General features: G+C 50.5%; 1 protein-coding gene across 2 annotated transcripts in view; it reads left to right on the top strand.

Annotated features, from left to right (window-relative positions):
• ESRRB (estrogen related receptor beta) overlaps nucleotides 1-13,761 on the top strand; it is a 173,644-nt gene that overhangs the window by 133,576 nt on the left and 26,307 nt on the right. For both annotated transcript variants that reach the window (XM_060620347.3, XM_060620346.3), the window contains exon 3: nucleotides 715-831. In XM_060620347.3, coding sequence (XP_060476330.1) covers nucleotides 715-831 — 117 coding nt within the window. The remainder of the gene's footprint in view (nucleotides 1-714; nucleotides 832-13,761) is intronic.

Consider the following 13,761-nt stretch of genomic DNA (forward strand, 5'->3'; position numbering starts at 1 on the left):
GTTATGTAATCGGCTCACGTTGAGTAGTGCTTTACTTTTTTTTTTTTTTTAAAGTAAGCTCTGTGCCCAACAAGGGGCCTGAACCCAACCACCCTGAGATCAGGGATCCCGTGCTCTGGCAGCTGAGCCAGCCAGGCGCCCTAGTGCTTTAGCATTTTTAATGCCCTTGCTCCTGCTTTCACGTGGGAGATCCTACACACCGCTTTGCAGACGAGGAGACTGAGACTCAGAGGAAAGTGATTTCTCTCAAGGTCAGCAAGCGGTGGCCCGGGTGTGCAGAGAGGGACACGGAACACAGGCCCTGGGCCCGGGGGGGCCAGAGCTTCCAGGAGGCTTTGCCCATGCTTTGGGGCCCCCGGCTGGAGGGCATAGGGGCCGGTGGCCTGCACTGACATTCTGGTCAGCGCAAGGAGGTGTTCTGTGCCTGGGGTAAAATGCCAGCTCAGTGGTGCCTTCAAAGCGGTGGGCTCCCCTTCTTCAAAGCTGTGGCTGCCTGGCCCACCCCGCCCTCCGGGTCTGGGATCTAAGCATTTAAGAGGGTCGTGAACATCGTGGCAGGGACCTCCGAGCACCCACCGTGGGAGCCACTGCCCTACGGAAACCTCGGGATAAGGGGCTGTCGTAGGTCCCGCCGGTCCATCTCCATCCGGCCTTTGGGCTGGTGGGCGGGGCTCCGGGAGGGCACGTGGCAAGCCTGTCTGTGTCTGGTTACAGGAAACATCGAGTACAGCTGCCCGGCCACCAATGAGTGTGAGATCACGAAACGGAGGCGCAAGTCCTGCCAGGCCTGCCGCTTCATGAAATGCCTCAAAGTGGGGATGCTGAAGGAAGGTAAGAGGCCCGCACGGCCACGCCGTACTCCGACCGAGGCCTGGGGTCCCTTCTCACTGGGCGTCTCGGACCCCTGTGTCCCTGCCCCCCGGGGCGGCACAGACCGGAAAGTCTCTGCACGCATCCCAGGTGGGGCCCCTGCTCCCTGGGGCGCCCCCCTTTCCTCTCTCACACACACCCTGCACGCGGGTTTACGGCCGCCTCACAGCCCCACTGCTGAGGGGGACACGGGGCAGGCATCAGAAGTTCCGCATTAAGGATCCTCTGGAAAATCCTGACCCCACTTGGGCCCTAGAAAGCTGGCTTGGCCCTCTGGGGAAGGCCCTCCTTTTGGGGCGAGGCCCCTGGTCCACCCTGGGAGGGGTAGGCTTCTCATTATTTGGGCAACACTTCTCTGGGCTCCCCTTCATCCCCTTCCTTCTTGATCTGCTCAGATTGATGACCCTTGCCCAGGTCCATCTTGGGGGACGTGTGTGTGTGTGTGTGTGTGTGTGTGTGTGTGTGTGTGTGTGTGTGTGTGTTTGTTTCTCCCCTTCTGCAACTTTTCGAGGGAGCTGGTGGAAGTTCTTACACATCCGCTTTTATGGTTCTGGGCCCTGGAACCTTTCCAGAAGGGGGAGGAGGCAGGAAAAGAGGTGCGTGTTGAAGATTGTGTGATGGGGGAGGGGCCGGGAGTGAAAAGGAATGGGCTGGTCTCGAATGTAGTCCCTCCCTGAGAGGGGGCTTCTGGAAGCCCAGCGCTCCTCTCATCCTCCTCTCCCTGCATCCCTGGGGAAGAAGGTGCTAATTTAATTGATGCTTTGTCAGTAGGACAACTTGGACCTTGCCGTGTTGGGGAAATAAGAGACCTCTGGTCTCCGTCACGTGCACCACCCCAGCTGGCCCAGCGTGCCCACCTCTAAACATGCTCCTGAAGCAGTTCCTCAGCTACCCCGGTGTCTACATAGCATGTTGCCCTTTAAACCACATTTCTCGTTGGCCTCTTCATTTAACACCTTTGAGATGGCAAAGCCGCTCAGTTATTTAGAAACATGCCAACTGCTTCGTTGGGGGGGGAGGGGTGGTCAAGTAAGAACAGTCTTCTTTCTAGACTAAAAGTGGGCTGTGTTAGACCTCCTGAAAGATGGTGAGTTCATTTTGATTCTACACGATTTGAGTCATACCCTTGTGTAGGGTGTGACCCGAGTTAGTGACTGACCAGGGTCCCCTGATTGCTACACCAGGCTCTTTCTGTTCCTCCAGAGCATCCTGGGGTTCACAGATGAGGAAACTGAGGCACAGAGGTCCTCAGCAGTATGCTTCAGTGCTGGCCTCTAGACTTCCTCCTCCGAGGGCTGCTGGAAGCCAGCCTAAGGGTTTCTAAGTCTTAGAGAAGCTAGCTCATAAATCCTGGGGATGGGGGCTACCGCCTTGTTCTGGAAGCTGGGCGTGAGGGCACTGGGTCAGGCCGGGGGCCAGCTGTGCAGTGGCCTTTTCTAGTTGTAGTTTGTGGACTCTCATTGCTTACTTCACAGCATCTGGGGAACTTGGAGCAGAGGGGAACTAATAGCTGCCGTGCTATTAGTATGCTCCTGAATTTTAACGATGACAGAATTGAGTCCTGTAGGGCTTGGGGCTCAAGGTCTTTCCCACCCTCAGTCTCTGCCGATGTGTGGGGAGCTGGGCCCAGAGCCTGGAGTTTCCCCATGCTCTGTGCCGTGTCTGCCCCAACCCCAGGCCACCCCACCCCCACCCCGGGATTGTGAGCTGAAGAGCGTGGGAAGGAGAAGGAGAGATGAGGAAAAAGGGAGGGACCACCACTTGAAACCCCTGCATGGTCTCTCTCTAGGGTGGCAGCAAGGGGCATCTGACACCCCTTGGGCCCAGCCTGGAGAGACCCTTCCCGGAGCTCTGCCTGGGGGAGGAGGGGCCGTCCGCAGAGCCCTCCCCTCCGCCACGCCGCCCCAGTGCTGGCAGTTCTAAATCCAGAGGGGACAGGATGACACAAAGGCTCCTGGAGCGGACAAAGCCGAGTGCCTCCATTTAGTTTCTGTCCCCTGCAGTGCAGAGCCTTGGCGGGATCCTGCCATCAGAAGCTCCACGGGGACCAGCCCCCTGAGGAGGAGCGTGCCTCATTGAGGAGCCTGGGCCCCTGCCAGGTGGGGGCTCTTGGCAGCTGCCCCGGCTCCTGCTTTTGTTTGGTTGTCCCCCCACCACCTCGTGAGCAGGAGCCTAGGCCCCTGGGGCGGGCACAGGCTCCCTGCCCTCCCTCTGCTTTCCCCAGACTCTGGCCCGACTCTGAGAGGCAGGCTGCAGCCTCCCTGGGAGCCACTCCTCCTGAAGGATCTGGGGTGGGCCTCGCTTGGAGGAACCAGGGGCCGGGGTCCCGGGTCTCAGGTCTTGTGCAGAGGTGTGGGGGTGGCAGGAGGCTGGAAAAGTGATGCGAATGTCCACTCCCCCTCCTCCCTACCTCACCTGCACATCTGAAGGCTGTTTCCTATCTTCTGTCCAGTAGCTCTAGAGAGCGTGTGTGTGGTGGGGGGGCAGGAGGGCCAGAGAGAAAGGGAGACGGAATCCAAAACAGGCTGTCAGCACAGAACCGGCCACGGGGCTTGAACCCACAGACCGTGATATCGTGACCTGAGCCAAAGTCAGATGCTTAACCCACTGAGCCACCTAGGCGCCCCTGTCTTTTACAGTTTTTCTTTTCACAAGTAAAACACCTTAGACACTGCTTCGTAATTTGGGGGCCAGCACCTGTGGGGGTGGGGGAGAGAGGGGAAACTCTGGTGATGGGACTTCTTGCGACTCAGCCTCCCCCCTGCCTTGGGGCCGCCGTCGGCTCTGGAATCATCATCATCGACTGTTCCACGTAGGCAGTACCCAGGTCTGTCTCACTTTAAGCAAATCCAGGGTGTGAAAGTCTGCTTTTTCAGAGAAAAAAAGTGACTTTTCTCTTCATAAGAAATCGAACACAAAATCCACACTGGGTTGAGGGTTGGGGCCTGCGCCCTCGCTCCTGGCTCTGAGGGAATCCTGCCGTGTGGGTTCTCTCTCTGGCTCACACTCCTGGGCCTCCATTTCTTCACCTGGGGAGCAGGGGTGTTGACACCTGCAGGTCAAGTGGGGCGGGGGGACCACGTGGAATGACTCCTTGGTGAAATCCACCGTGGGATTGCTTTAAGCCATCACCTTTCTGGGCGTGTTATTAGAGTAGTTGGTTCAAAGGCGGTCTCGTGTGAGGTTAGACATACTGGCCGCCCTGATCTTCCTCCTGGATTCGCTGGTGGGCATCTCAGGGGTGACCTCCGTCTGGGGCTGGCCCCCTGTCTGGGGTCTAAAGTCAGGATGAGAGGTCCCCTCGGGACAGCAGTGGAGCGGCTCTCCCCCGATAGTTGGGCTTCCCCGCCTGGCTGGGGTGTGGCCTGCCAGCCTCTGAGCCAAAGAACCTGGAAAACCATTTGCTGCCTTTCACAGGAAGCCCGCACGCTTCAGCACAGCTCTGGGCTTTCAGCAGCTCTCCCTGGAAGGCCTGTCCTGCGAACTTCACCTTCTCCTCACCTCACTTCACCTGCCTCGGGCCAGCAGAACTCCCTGTCCCGCTCCACTTCCTCCTCCCCTCAGCCCTTGCCTGCCTTTTCCCCAAGTGTTTTCTAAAAGATATTTGATTTCAGTGAAAGCTGGGACGACATCCATGCAATATGCTCTCACTCTCTTTGTGCTTGTTGGGAGGGCGGAGGGCTCCTCCAGGGATTCTGGGTAATTGGGTTAGTGGCCAGCTCATGTCAGGAAATTAAAAGGAGGCTCCGATCAGGTTCCCGCTGCATGGGATTTAATGGCTTTGTATTTATAGAGTATTCTGCCTCTAGCCCCTGCCAGAAATACCACTTTTCTGGCCCTGTGAATGAAGAAAGAGGATGAGAGATGGCTTGCCTTTAAAAATTCTTTCTCTTTTCCAAAATGCATTAGTGCTCTGAGACAAACCAACTCTCCAGCACTTCGGAGAATAGTTCTGAACTAGAGCCCAAGAATGCCGATATGTATCCGTATCTCCCTCGGACCGCTTTCCGTCTCACACGCGTGCACACAGATGCATACGCACGCACACGTCTGACGGTTCACGAGATCTTCCCATGTGGCCTGAAGCGTCTGGGCCACTCAGGCACGATGACCCGATGACCTCTGGCTGGGGAAATGTTGACTGAGTGAAGTCACAGAGGATGATCTTGTCTGTGCCAAATCTTACTACTGTTCATTCAGGACTTTGGGTGTGCCAGAGCATTAAATAATTGGTTCAGTGGCCATACAGACCCGGTGAGTCCCCAGTGTCACTGCTAATCAGCTCCTTGGGTGCCTTACTTAAACCTCTGTAAGCCTGCTTTTCTCCTCTGGAAAATGGGAATCATAATCATAGCCATTTTCATCATGCTCTGTACTCTTCAGGGAAGGCCCTGGAGTGGTACCACAAAGTAGCATTGGAGATAGATATTCTGCATTATGTGATATAATTGATTTTCTTCTGTGATCCAGAAGGGAGTTTTGAATCTCTTCCCAATCCTTGGCTGATGACCTTGCTTTCCATTTTCTCGAAAAAGTAGAAACAAGCAAGTGGGGGAGTTTCTTATCCACCTGCTGCTGGATCCACAAATCTACCTGTTGTTTTCTGTCTTCACCCCTGTGAGAGCAATCTCGGCTCCTGTCAAAAGCCAGTCTCCTGGGGCGCCTGGGTGGCGCAGTCGGTTGAGCATCCATCCGACTTCAGCTCAGGTCACGATCTCGCAGTTCGTGAGTTCGAGCCCCGCGTCGGGCTCTGGGCTGATGGCTCAGAGCCTGGAGCCTGCTTCCGATTCTGTGTCTCCCTCTCTCTCTGCCCGTCCCCCGTTCATGCTCTGTCTCTCTCTGTCTCAAAAATAAATAAACATTAAAAAAAATTTTTTTTTAAATAAAAAGCCAGTCTCCTGACCTGTGCTCTGACTCTTTCTCCTTCTTTATCAGGGACTTCAGTCCTGGAGTATCATGTCTGCTTCTAGCATCATCAGTCGCTTCCTCACTACTGGATCATTTTCATCGCACACACCAAACATACTTTTGTTCTCCCCTTATAAAAATAAAATTAAATTTTAAAAAATCCACAACTATATATTGACCCTTCACTGCTACTTTTCCGTGCTCCCCTTTTCAACAAAATTTCCCCACTTATTACATCCACTTCTTTACCCCACCTGCTTAAAAAAATTTTCTTTTTTCCTTAAAAAGTAAACGTCGGGGCACCTGGATGGCTCAGCCGGTTAGGAGTCTGACTTGGGCTCAGGTCATGATGTCACGGTTCACGAGCCCCATGTCAGGCTCTGTGCCGACGGCTCAGAGCCTGGAACCTGCTTCCAATTCTGTGTCATCCTCTCTCTCTGCCCCTCCCCTGCTCCCACTCTGTCTCTCTCTCTGTCTTAAAAATAAATGTTTTTTTTTTTTAAAAACAAACATCAAGTAGATTCACAAAAATATTTAGAGTATATTAGTTAGGCTAAGGCTAAGCTTCTATAAAAAAAAAAAAAAAAAAAGATTCGCTTCCCCTCTCAAAACAAACAAAAACCAGAAGCTTAAGCAGGATGGAAGTGTACTCCTCTCTCATCTCTCATGTAACAGTCCAGAGGTCAAAGGTGATCTTGGACTGGTTGGCAGCTTGGCCATTCTTACAGAAGGTGGACCCAGTTATCAGCATCTTTTCAGGCAGCCAAGAGGAAGTGTAGCCTAGCCAGATCATTGGAAGGATGGGACCCAGAAATGGAACCTGTTCCTCCCATTCACAGCCCATTGGTGGAATCTGGTCATATGGCGACACCTGTACAAGGAAGTCTGGGAATTGTAGTCTTTAGCTGGGATGCCATTTGTCCAGCTAAAACTCTACTGGTATGGAAAAATGAAAAAAATGCATTTAAGTGGGCAGACACTGTTACATGCCAAAAATATACGTAAAGTATAAAGAATACTGGTACCTTCCATCCAATGTAAGGAAAAAAAAAAACTATCCTTTTCAGGTTCTGTTTGTGCTCTCAGAGGTAACTTTACCCTCAGAGGTAACTTACTCTGGTTTCACATTATTTTGCCTTTGCTTTTTTCAAATAGCTTTTTTTTTTTTACGTAGTACTGTTGTTTTTTTTTAAAGTTTATTTATTTATTTTGAGAGAGCAAGTGGGGGGGGGAGGGGCATAGAGAGAAGGAGAGGAAGAGCGAATCCCAAGCAGGCTCTGCGATGTCAGTGCTGAGCCAGACGTGGGGCAGAGCATGACCTGAGCTGAAGTCAAGAGCTGGACGCTTAACCGAGCCACCCAGGTGCCCCTAATAGTTTTATCATGTGTTTATATCTCTGTGAATATCTTGGTGGGGGGGGGGGGTTGTTGTTTTAAATGAAATTATACTGTGTATATTTATTGCTGAAATGAGGGGCATCTGAGTGGCTCAGTTGGTTAAGCATCCGACACTTGATCTCAGCTCAGGTCTTGATCTCAGGGTCGTGGGTTCAGGCCCCGTGTTGGGCTCCATGTTGGGCATGGAACCTACTTAAAAAAATTATTTTTCTGAGGTGAATGCTCTTGTTGCACGGTGCTGTAATCCATTCATTTCCATTTCTTTATAGCAGGAGTCCACCAGAAAATAAATATTTTAGGCTCTGGGAGCCGAACGGCTCTGTTGCAGCTGTGTAACTCACACCACTGTAGGAAAGCAGCCACAGACAATATAGAAATGTAGGAACAGGGCTGTGTTCTGATGAACAGACAAAGGACTGGGTTTAGCCCACAGCCCTTAGTTTGCAAACTCCTGAACTAGAGTATCACTGGATGAGTTTGGGAGAGGCTGTTTTTCCTTTCTAGTGCTGAGGGAACAGTGCTGCCTTGAGTCCCAGTGCACATGCATAAGGGGGTTTCAGGCCGGCGGTAGAAGGACCACAGGTATGTGCGTCTTCAGCTTTATGAGATGATAGGAGGTTGTTTTTTATTTCGTTGTACTGACTCACTACTGGTGTTCGGATGTTCTGGTTGTCCCATATCCTCACCAACACTTTTTTTTTTTTTAAATATTTTTGAGAGAGAGAGAGAGAGAGAGCAGGGTGAGGGGCAGAGAGAGGAGAGAGAGAATCCCAAGCAGGTTCTGTGCTTTCAACACAGAGCCTGAGGCGAGGCTCAATCTCACGAACCGTGGAGATCATGACCTGAGCCAAAATCAAGAGCAGGATGCTCAACCAGCTGAGCCACCCAGCTGCCCCATCCTTGCCAACACTTATTTAGTGTGTGTAAACTAGTGTTTTCTTATCGCTTTGGTATGTATTCTCTTCGCTGTCAGATAAGCATATTCCATATGTGGTCTAGCCACTTGGGATTCCTTTCCTGTGAGATGCTTGTCTGAGTCTTTTCCCTGTTTTTCTACTTTATTTTTTTCTTATTGGTTGTAGAAACCTGTATATGTTCTGGTCATTTTATTAGTCACTTTTCAGTTGTTGGTGTTGTAGAAAGCTCCCCGTTTGTGGCTTCCTTCTCTTGATGGAGTCTTTTGATGATCAGAAGTTAGTAATTTTTTTTTTAATTTTTTTTTTAACGTTTATTTATTTTTGAGACAGAGAGAGACAGAGCATGAACGGGGGAGGGTCAGAGAGAGGGAGACACAGAATCTGAAACAGGCTCCAGGCTCTGAGCTGTCAGCACAGAGCTCGACACGGGGCTCGAACTCACGGACCGTGAGATCATGACCTGAGCCGAAGTCTGCCGCTTAACCGACTGAGCCACCCAGGTGCCCCCAGAAATTAGTAATTTTAATAAATTGAATTTATCTGTTTTTTCCTTTGTGGTTTGCACTTTTACGTTATTCAAAAAGTTATTTATCTGGCCTGCTTTCTTAAAGATGCTTTCCTCATCTCCCTTACCTGTTAGATCTCAGACCCTGCTGGAACCAATTTTTTTAAAATTTTCTTTTTAATATTTATTCATTTTTGAGAGAGAGATAGAGAGAGACCCAGAACCCAAAGCAGACTCCAAGCTCTGAGCTGTCAGCACAGAGCCTGATGTGGGGCTCGAACCCACGTACCATGAGATCAAGATCTGGGCAGAAGTCGGACTCTTAACTGACTGAGCCACCCAGGCGCCCCTGGAATCAATTTTTGAGTACGATGAGCTTTTTACCCTCAGTCTGCCCTGGTCACACTGCACCCCTGACCGCAGCCCTGAGCCTGCCCCCATACCCCCTGGGTTGCCGAACCTGGTACTCCCGTCTTCCCTGACTCAGCCTCTCAGCGATATTCCAAACACGTGGCCAGCCTTTGTGCCCTTTTCTCTTGGCTTCTCTGCCCTCCTGTTTGCCTGGTTTTCTCCTTACCTCTCTCACTGTGCTGTTTATCTAGTCTTCTTTGCAAATGCTTCTCTTTCCTGCTCTTTACATGTTGGTGTTATTTGGGACTTGGAACCAAGGTCTTCTTCACCTGCACCCTGCAGGCGATCCCTTCTAGGTCCAAGACTTGATACAGATGACTCTCGGTCTTAGACCTCCAGTTCCACCTCCTGCCGTGCATTCCGATGCTAGTGCCTAACTGCCCTGCTGGCCTACCCACTTGCGTGCTTATGAGGCATCTCAGACTCTACACACCCAGAGGGTACATCTAGCTGTGCCCCACCCCTCCCCCAAAACCCTAGTCTTCCCCATCTCAGGAACGGCACCCCTATTTACTCCTTGCTCAAGCAAAACCTAGAAGTCATCCTGGACTCCTTTGGAGTCAGTGTCCAAACTGTATTTGAGATCCTCCCCCTTTTCTTCATCTCCATGGCCATGACCCTGATCCAGGGAAGTGCCATCTTCTTCCTGGACCATCGCAACACTTTCCTAACTGGACTTCCGATTCTACTTCGTATTGAATCCAATCCCCACAGCAGCCAGAGTGATCTTTTTAAAGCACTAATATGATTCTGTCACTTTGCTTCACGTCATTCAAAGACTTTCCATTGTACTTAGAATAAAGTCTAAGAACTGTAGTCTGATCTTCAAGATCCTTCCTGCGTGGTCTAGCCCCTCCCTACCTTTTCAGTGTCATCTGGTCCCCTTCCTTTCCTGCCCCCTCACTCCTGCCCACTCTAGCCTCACTGGCTAACTTTCGATCCTCAAGCATGATGGGCTCTTGCTTACCCTAGGAGCTCTGAACTGTTCCTCCTGCCTGGAACGCTGTCCCCTCATATTTGCAGATCTAACTTAAATGTCATCTCAGAAAGGCCTCTCTTCCCACTTCGTTTCTATCATACCCCATTGTTTACTTCCTCACTGAACTTCTCCCGATCTGAAATTATCTTATTTAGTCATTCGTTTGCATGATGTTTACTGTTACAGCCTCTAACCCAATGGTTATTGACTTAGGGGCTCATGAATTCTTCTGAAAATCCAGTGGGAATTCTACCATAAAACATACACAAGTACTTGCACATAAAATTTTGCAGACAATTTTAGGAGCTTCGCAGGACCCCTGAAGCCCACGTCAGAGGTTCCCGGGGTGAGACTAAGACCTGTTATTACAGAATCAGAGTTTTAGAGGTAGAAAGAACCTGAGAAACAATTCAGTCTCCCGGATGGTAAATTGCCTTTACCATTAGACTGACAGCTGTGGCGGGGGGAGTGGCCACCTAGATACGTCATCCAAAGGCTTGGGCACAGTTGGGATCAGTAGGCAAGAGGGCTGTGACCTATTAGCAATGTCTGCCACAGACTAGGAAACGGAAGGCAGCGGCACAGCCAAAAGCTATTTGCCATGCCTGATACGGTGCAACTGAGTTTAATTTGTCCAAGGCCACGCAGCTAGTAAATAACAGAGCTGGGTGGTATTTAGTCTCTTTGGTTATGTGAGAATTCCTTGTAAGAAGCCCATCCCAACTCAAAATTGATGGTTTGGCCAGTAGCAAAGCTTGTAGCTTTTCCTCAAAGGGAAAAAGAAAGGGAGAGGAAAGAGAGAGAGACTGGGTCTAAATAGCCTGGCCCTGTCACATGTACGGTGTTGGAGACTGTTTGGTGGCTCGGAATGCAGGACCAACCCAGGCTTGCTGAAATGTCCTTGGGCACATGATGGCCCGAGTGAGAAGGGTCCAGGGGAGAGAGCAGCAGGAGATGAATACTTTAATAGACAGGAGGCCGGGGCTCCTCACTCAGTGCCATGGTACCCACCAGGGACCGTTGGCACAAATCCCAGAATATTAGGTAGCACGTGGGTTTACCCACTCACGAGGCTCTCTTGACTTTTAGTGAGTCAGGCGTGAGGCTGTCACCATTGTGATCTGACACCAGGGTAAGAGGCAGCCCCAAATAGCCATCCCGTCCTAGGCAGCAAGGTGAGCTCACCCATCACCCAGAACTCCCCGCAGGACAGGTAGCTAAAGGAAGCCCCCCATGTGCAAGGGATGTAGACGGGTGCTTAGGGTACTCATCTGCTCTGCTGGGGTACCCGTCAGCATGCCCCCATGACCTGCAGCTTCTGGATACCCACATCACCTTCTGGGTGGTTTTCCCTGTTAGAGATGAGTCAGCTGTCATTTTGTAGAACTTGTAGGCAGGGTCAACCCTTAAGTCCCCAAGGAAGAATATTGGTCAGATCAAGTATTGACTAAAACAGGTTTAGTGTAGTGCTCCCAGACCTGGAAAGTCATCAGAACCACTGGAGGAACATTGAAAAATTACCCATTCCTGGACATCATGCCAGACCTACTGACTCAGAACCTCAAAGGAGTAATTAGTCAAAGTCTGTATTGTTCCAGGGCTTTCCAGAGCATCCCAGTGATCCCACAGACTGGTGGCCTCGAGGTCAAAGCAAAGGAGATAGGATTTGGAGGTCAAGATTCAGATCCTCCCTCCAAAATTTCCTGGCTGTGTGACCCTGAGCAAGTTACCTGTCCTTTCTGAGCCTCAGTTTTCACATGGGAATAATAATCATAATAATATTCCACATAATAGTTCTCCCCCCTCAATATTGTTATGCAGAGTTAATGAGATTTGGAAATAGCTTTGTCAACTGTGAAGCATTGCACAAATGTGCACCTGTTTACAGCATTCATAAACCAGGGACACTGAGTTGAGGTGGGGTGGGCTGGGAGGGTGGGATTTCTGGGTAAGGCGAGGGGAAGGGTCCTGACCATGAAAAACTTGGCCATGTCAGGAGAGATCCTGCCCTTAGACATGGATAGCACCTCTGCAGAGGAGGCCAGAGGACACGGGCTCGGGGGCCTTTCTCTCTTCAGCCTGGTGTGAGCCTTTCTTGTGGGAGGAGAAATGTGACAGGGGCATTGCCTGGGCCAGGCTCTGGGCCAGGTGCAGAGGGCCACGCTTTTCAGAGCTTCAGCTGGTTATTTTTAGTGCCTGGCTAGAAAAGAAGGAAACTTGAACTGTCCCCGGCTGCTGTGCCCCCTGCACACGTGGCTATTTTTACTTCCGAAAGACTGGGATCTTGTCCAGCTTAGGGAGGGAAAATGAGAAGAAAGGAGGGAGGTGGAGGGAAGCAGGAATTATTTTACTTCCATTAAGAAAAAAGCCAGAAGGCTGATCTTACCAAGTCAGCAAGTGGACATCTGATCCAGGACGTGGCAGCCGCTGCCTCTGGACGCTGATGCACCTGCGGTGGGTGGGAGAGGTCAGCAGATGGGCATGGGATCAGGAGGTCTGGGGGCCTGCCATCCCTCCTTGCAAGGACTTTAGGCCCCAGAGTGGCCCTGCGGCTTCTTTAATATTTCCTGTGCCCTGAGTTGGGAAGTAATGGGACACGGCGGGTGGAGGGATCCCAGCCTGGTGACGAGCCTGGTGGGGGCTGGGAGCCGTACAGCTGCAGCCAAGGCAGAACCTGTGTCCTGGGTTGGACAGAGGCAGCGCTCCACCCTGTGGGCATATTCAAGAGAGAACGCGTGGAGCTGTGTGCCCCTGGGCACATTATTCAACCTCTCTGAACCTTAAGGGTTCCTTAAGTTCCTTAAGGGTTTTGTTTAACGAACCTGATTCATGTTATAACTAAGGGGGTGTGTTTCTCTCTCTTTCCAAGAAGGCAGTCAGTTCCTGCCAGACCCTACCACCTTCCATAGGCAGAAGAAAGGAAAGAAATTATGAAGCTCCTACTGTGTACCAAGCCCTTTGTTACTTTCACGCATTTTACATTACTTAATTCTACTCACCTGAGAAGGGAGAAGTATTTTAAAAAATTTTAATAACTTAGTTGAGATACAGTTCACTGCTTATTAAAGTGCATTGCCGTTTTGAAGACCATTTTTAAGTACACAATTCAGTGGCACTAAGCCATTCACAGCGATTCCATTTCCCAGACTTCTTCATCATCCCAATCAGAAAACCCTGTACTCATTAAACGGTAACCCCCAGTCTCTCCACCACCGCCCCCCCCCCCCCCAGGCCCCGGTAACCTCCAGTCGGCTCTCTGTCTATTCTAGATATTTCTTATAAGTGGAATCCTACAACATCTCTCCTTTTGTGTCTGGCTTCCTTCACTTAGTGTAATGTATTCAGGTTTCCTCCATCCTGTAGCAGGTGTCGAGAGTTCATTCCTTTTTATTACGACTGAGTAATATTCCTTTATATGTTTGACCCCGCGTTTTGCTTATCCATTCGTCTGTCGATAGATCGTTGGGTTGCTTCCACCTTTTGGCTGTTGTGAGTATTACTGCCATGAGCACTGAAATACAAATAACCTGTTAGAGTTTCCTGATTTCAGTTCTTTTGGGGATATACCTAGGAATGAAGTTGCTGGATCATAAGACACGGCTGATAATTCAGTTTAACTTTTGGAGGAACTGCCCAGCTGTTCTCTACAACAGCGGCACCATTTCATATCTCCGCAAGCAGCTAAAAATTTTTTTTAATTAATCTTTTTATTTTTGAGATAATTGTAGATTCACATGTAGTTGTCAGAAGTAATACCGTTTCTCCCAGTGGTAG

This window comes from Panthera onca, chromosome B3 (genome assembly GCF_046562875.1).
Source record: "Panthera onca isolate mPanOnc1 chromosome B3, mPanOnc1 haplotype 2, whole genome shotgun sequence".
Classification (NCBI taxonomy): Eukaryota; Metazoa; Chordata; class Mammalia; order Carnivora; family Felidae; genus Panthera; species Panthera onca.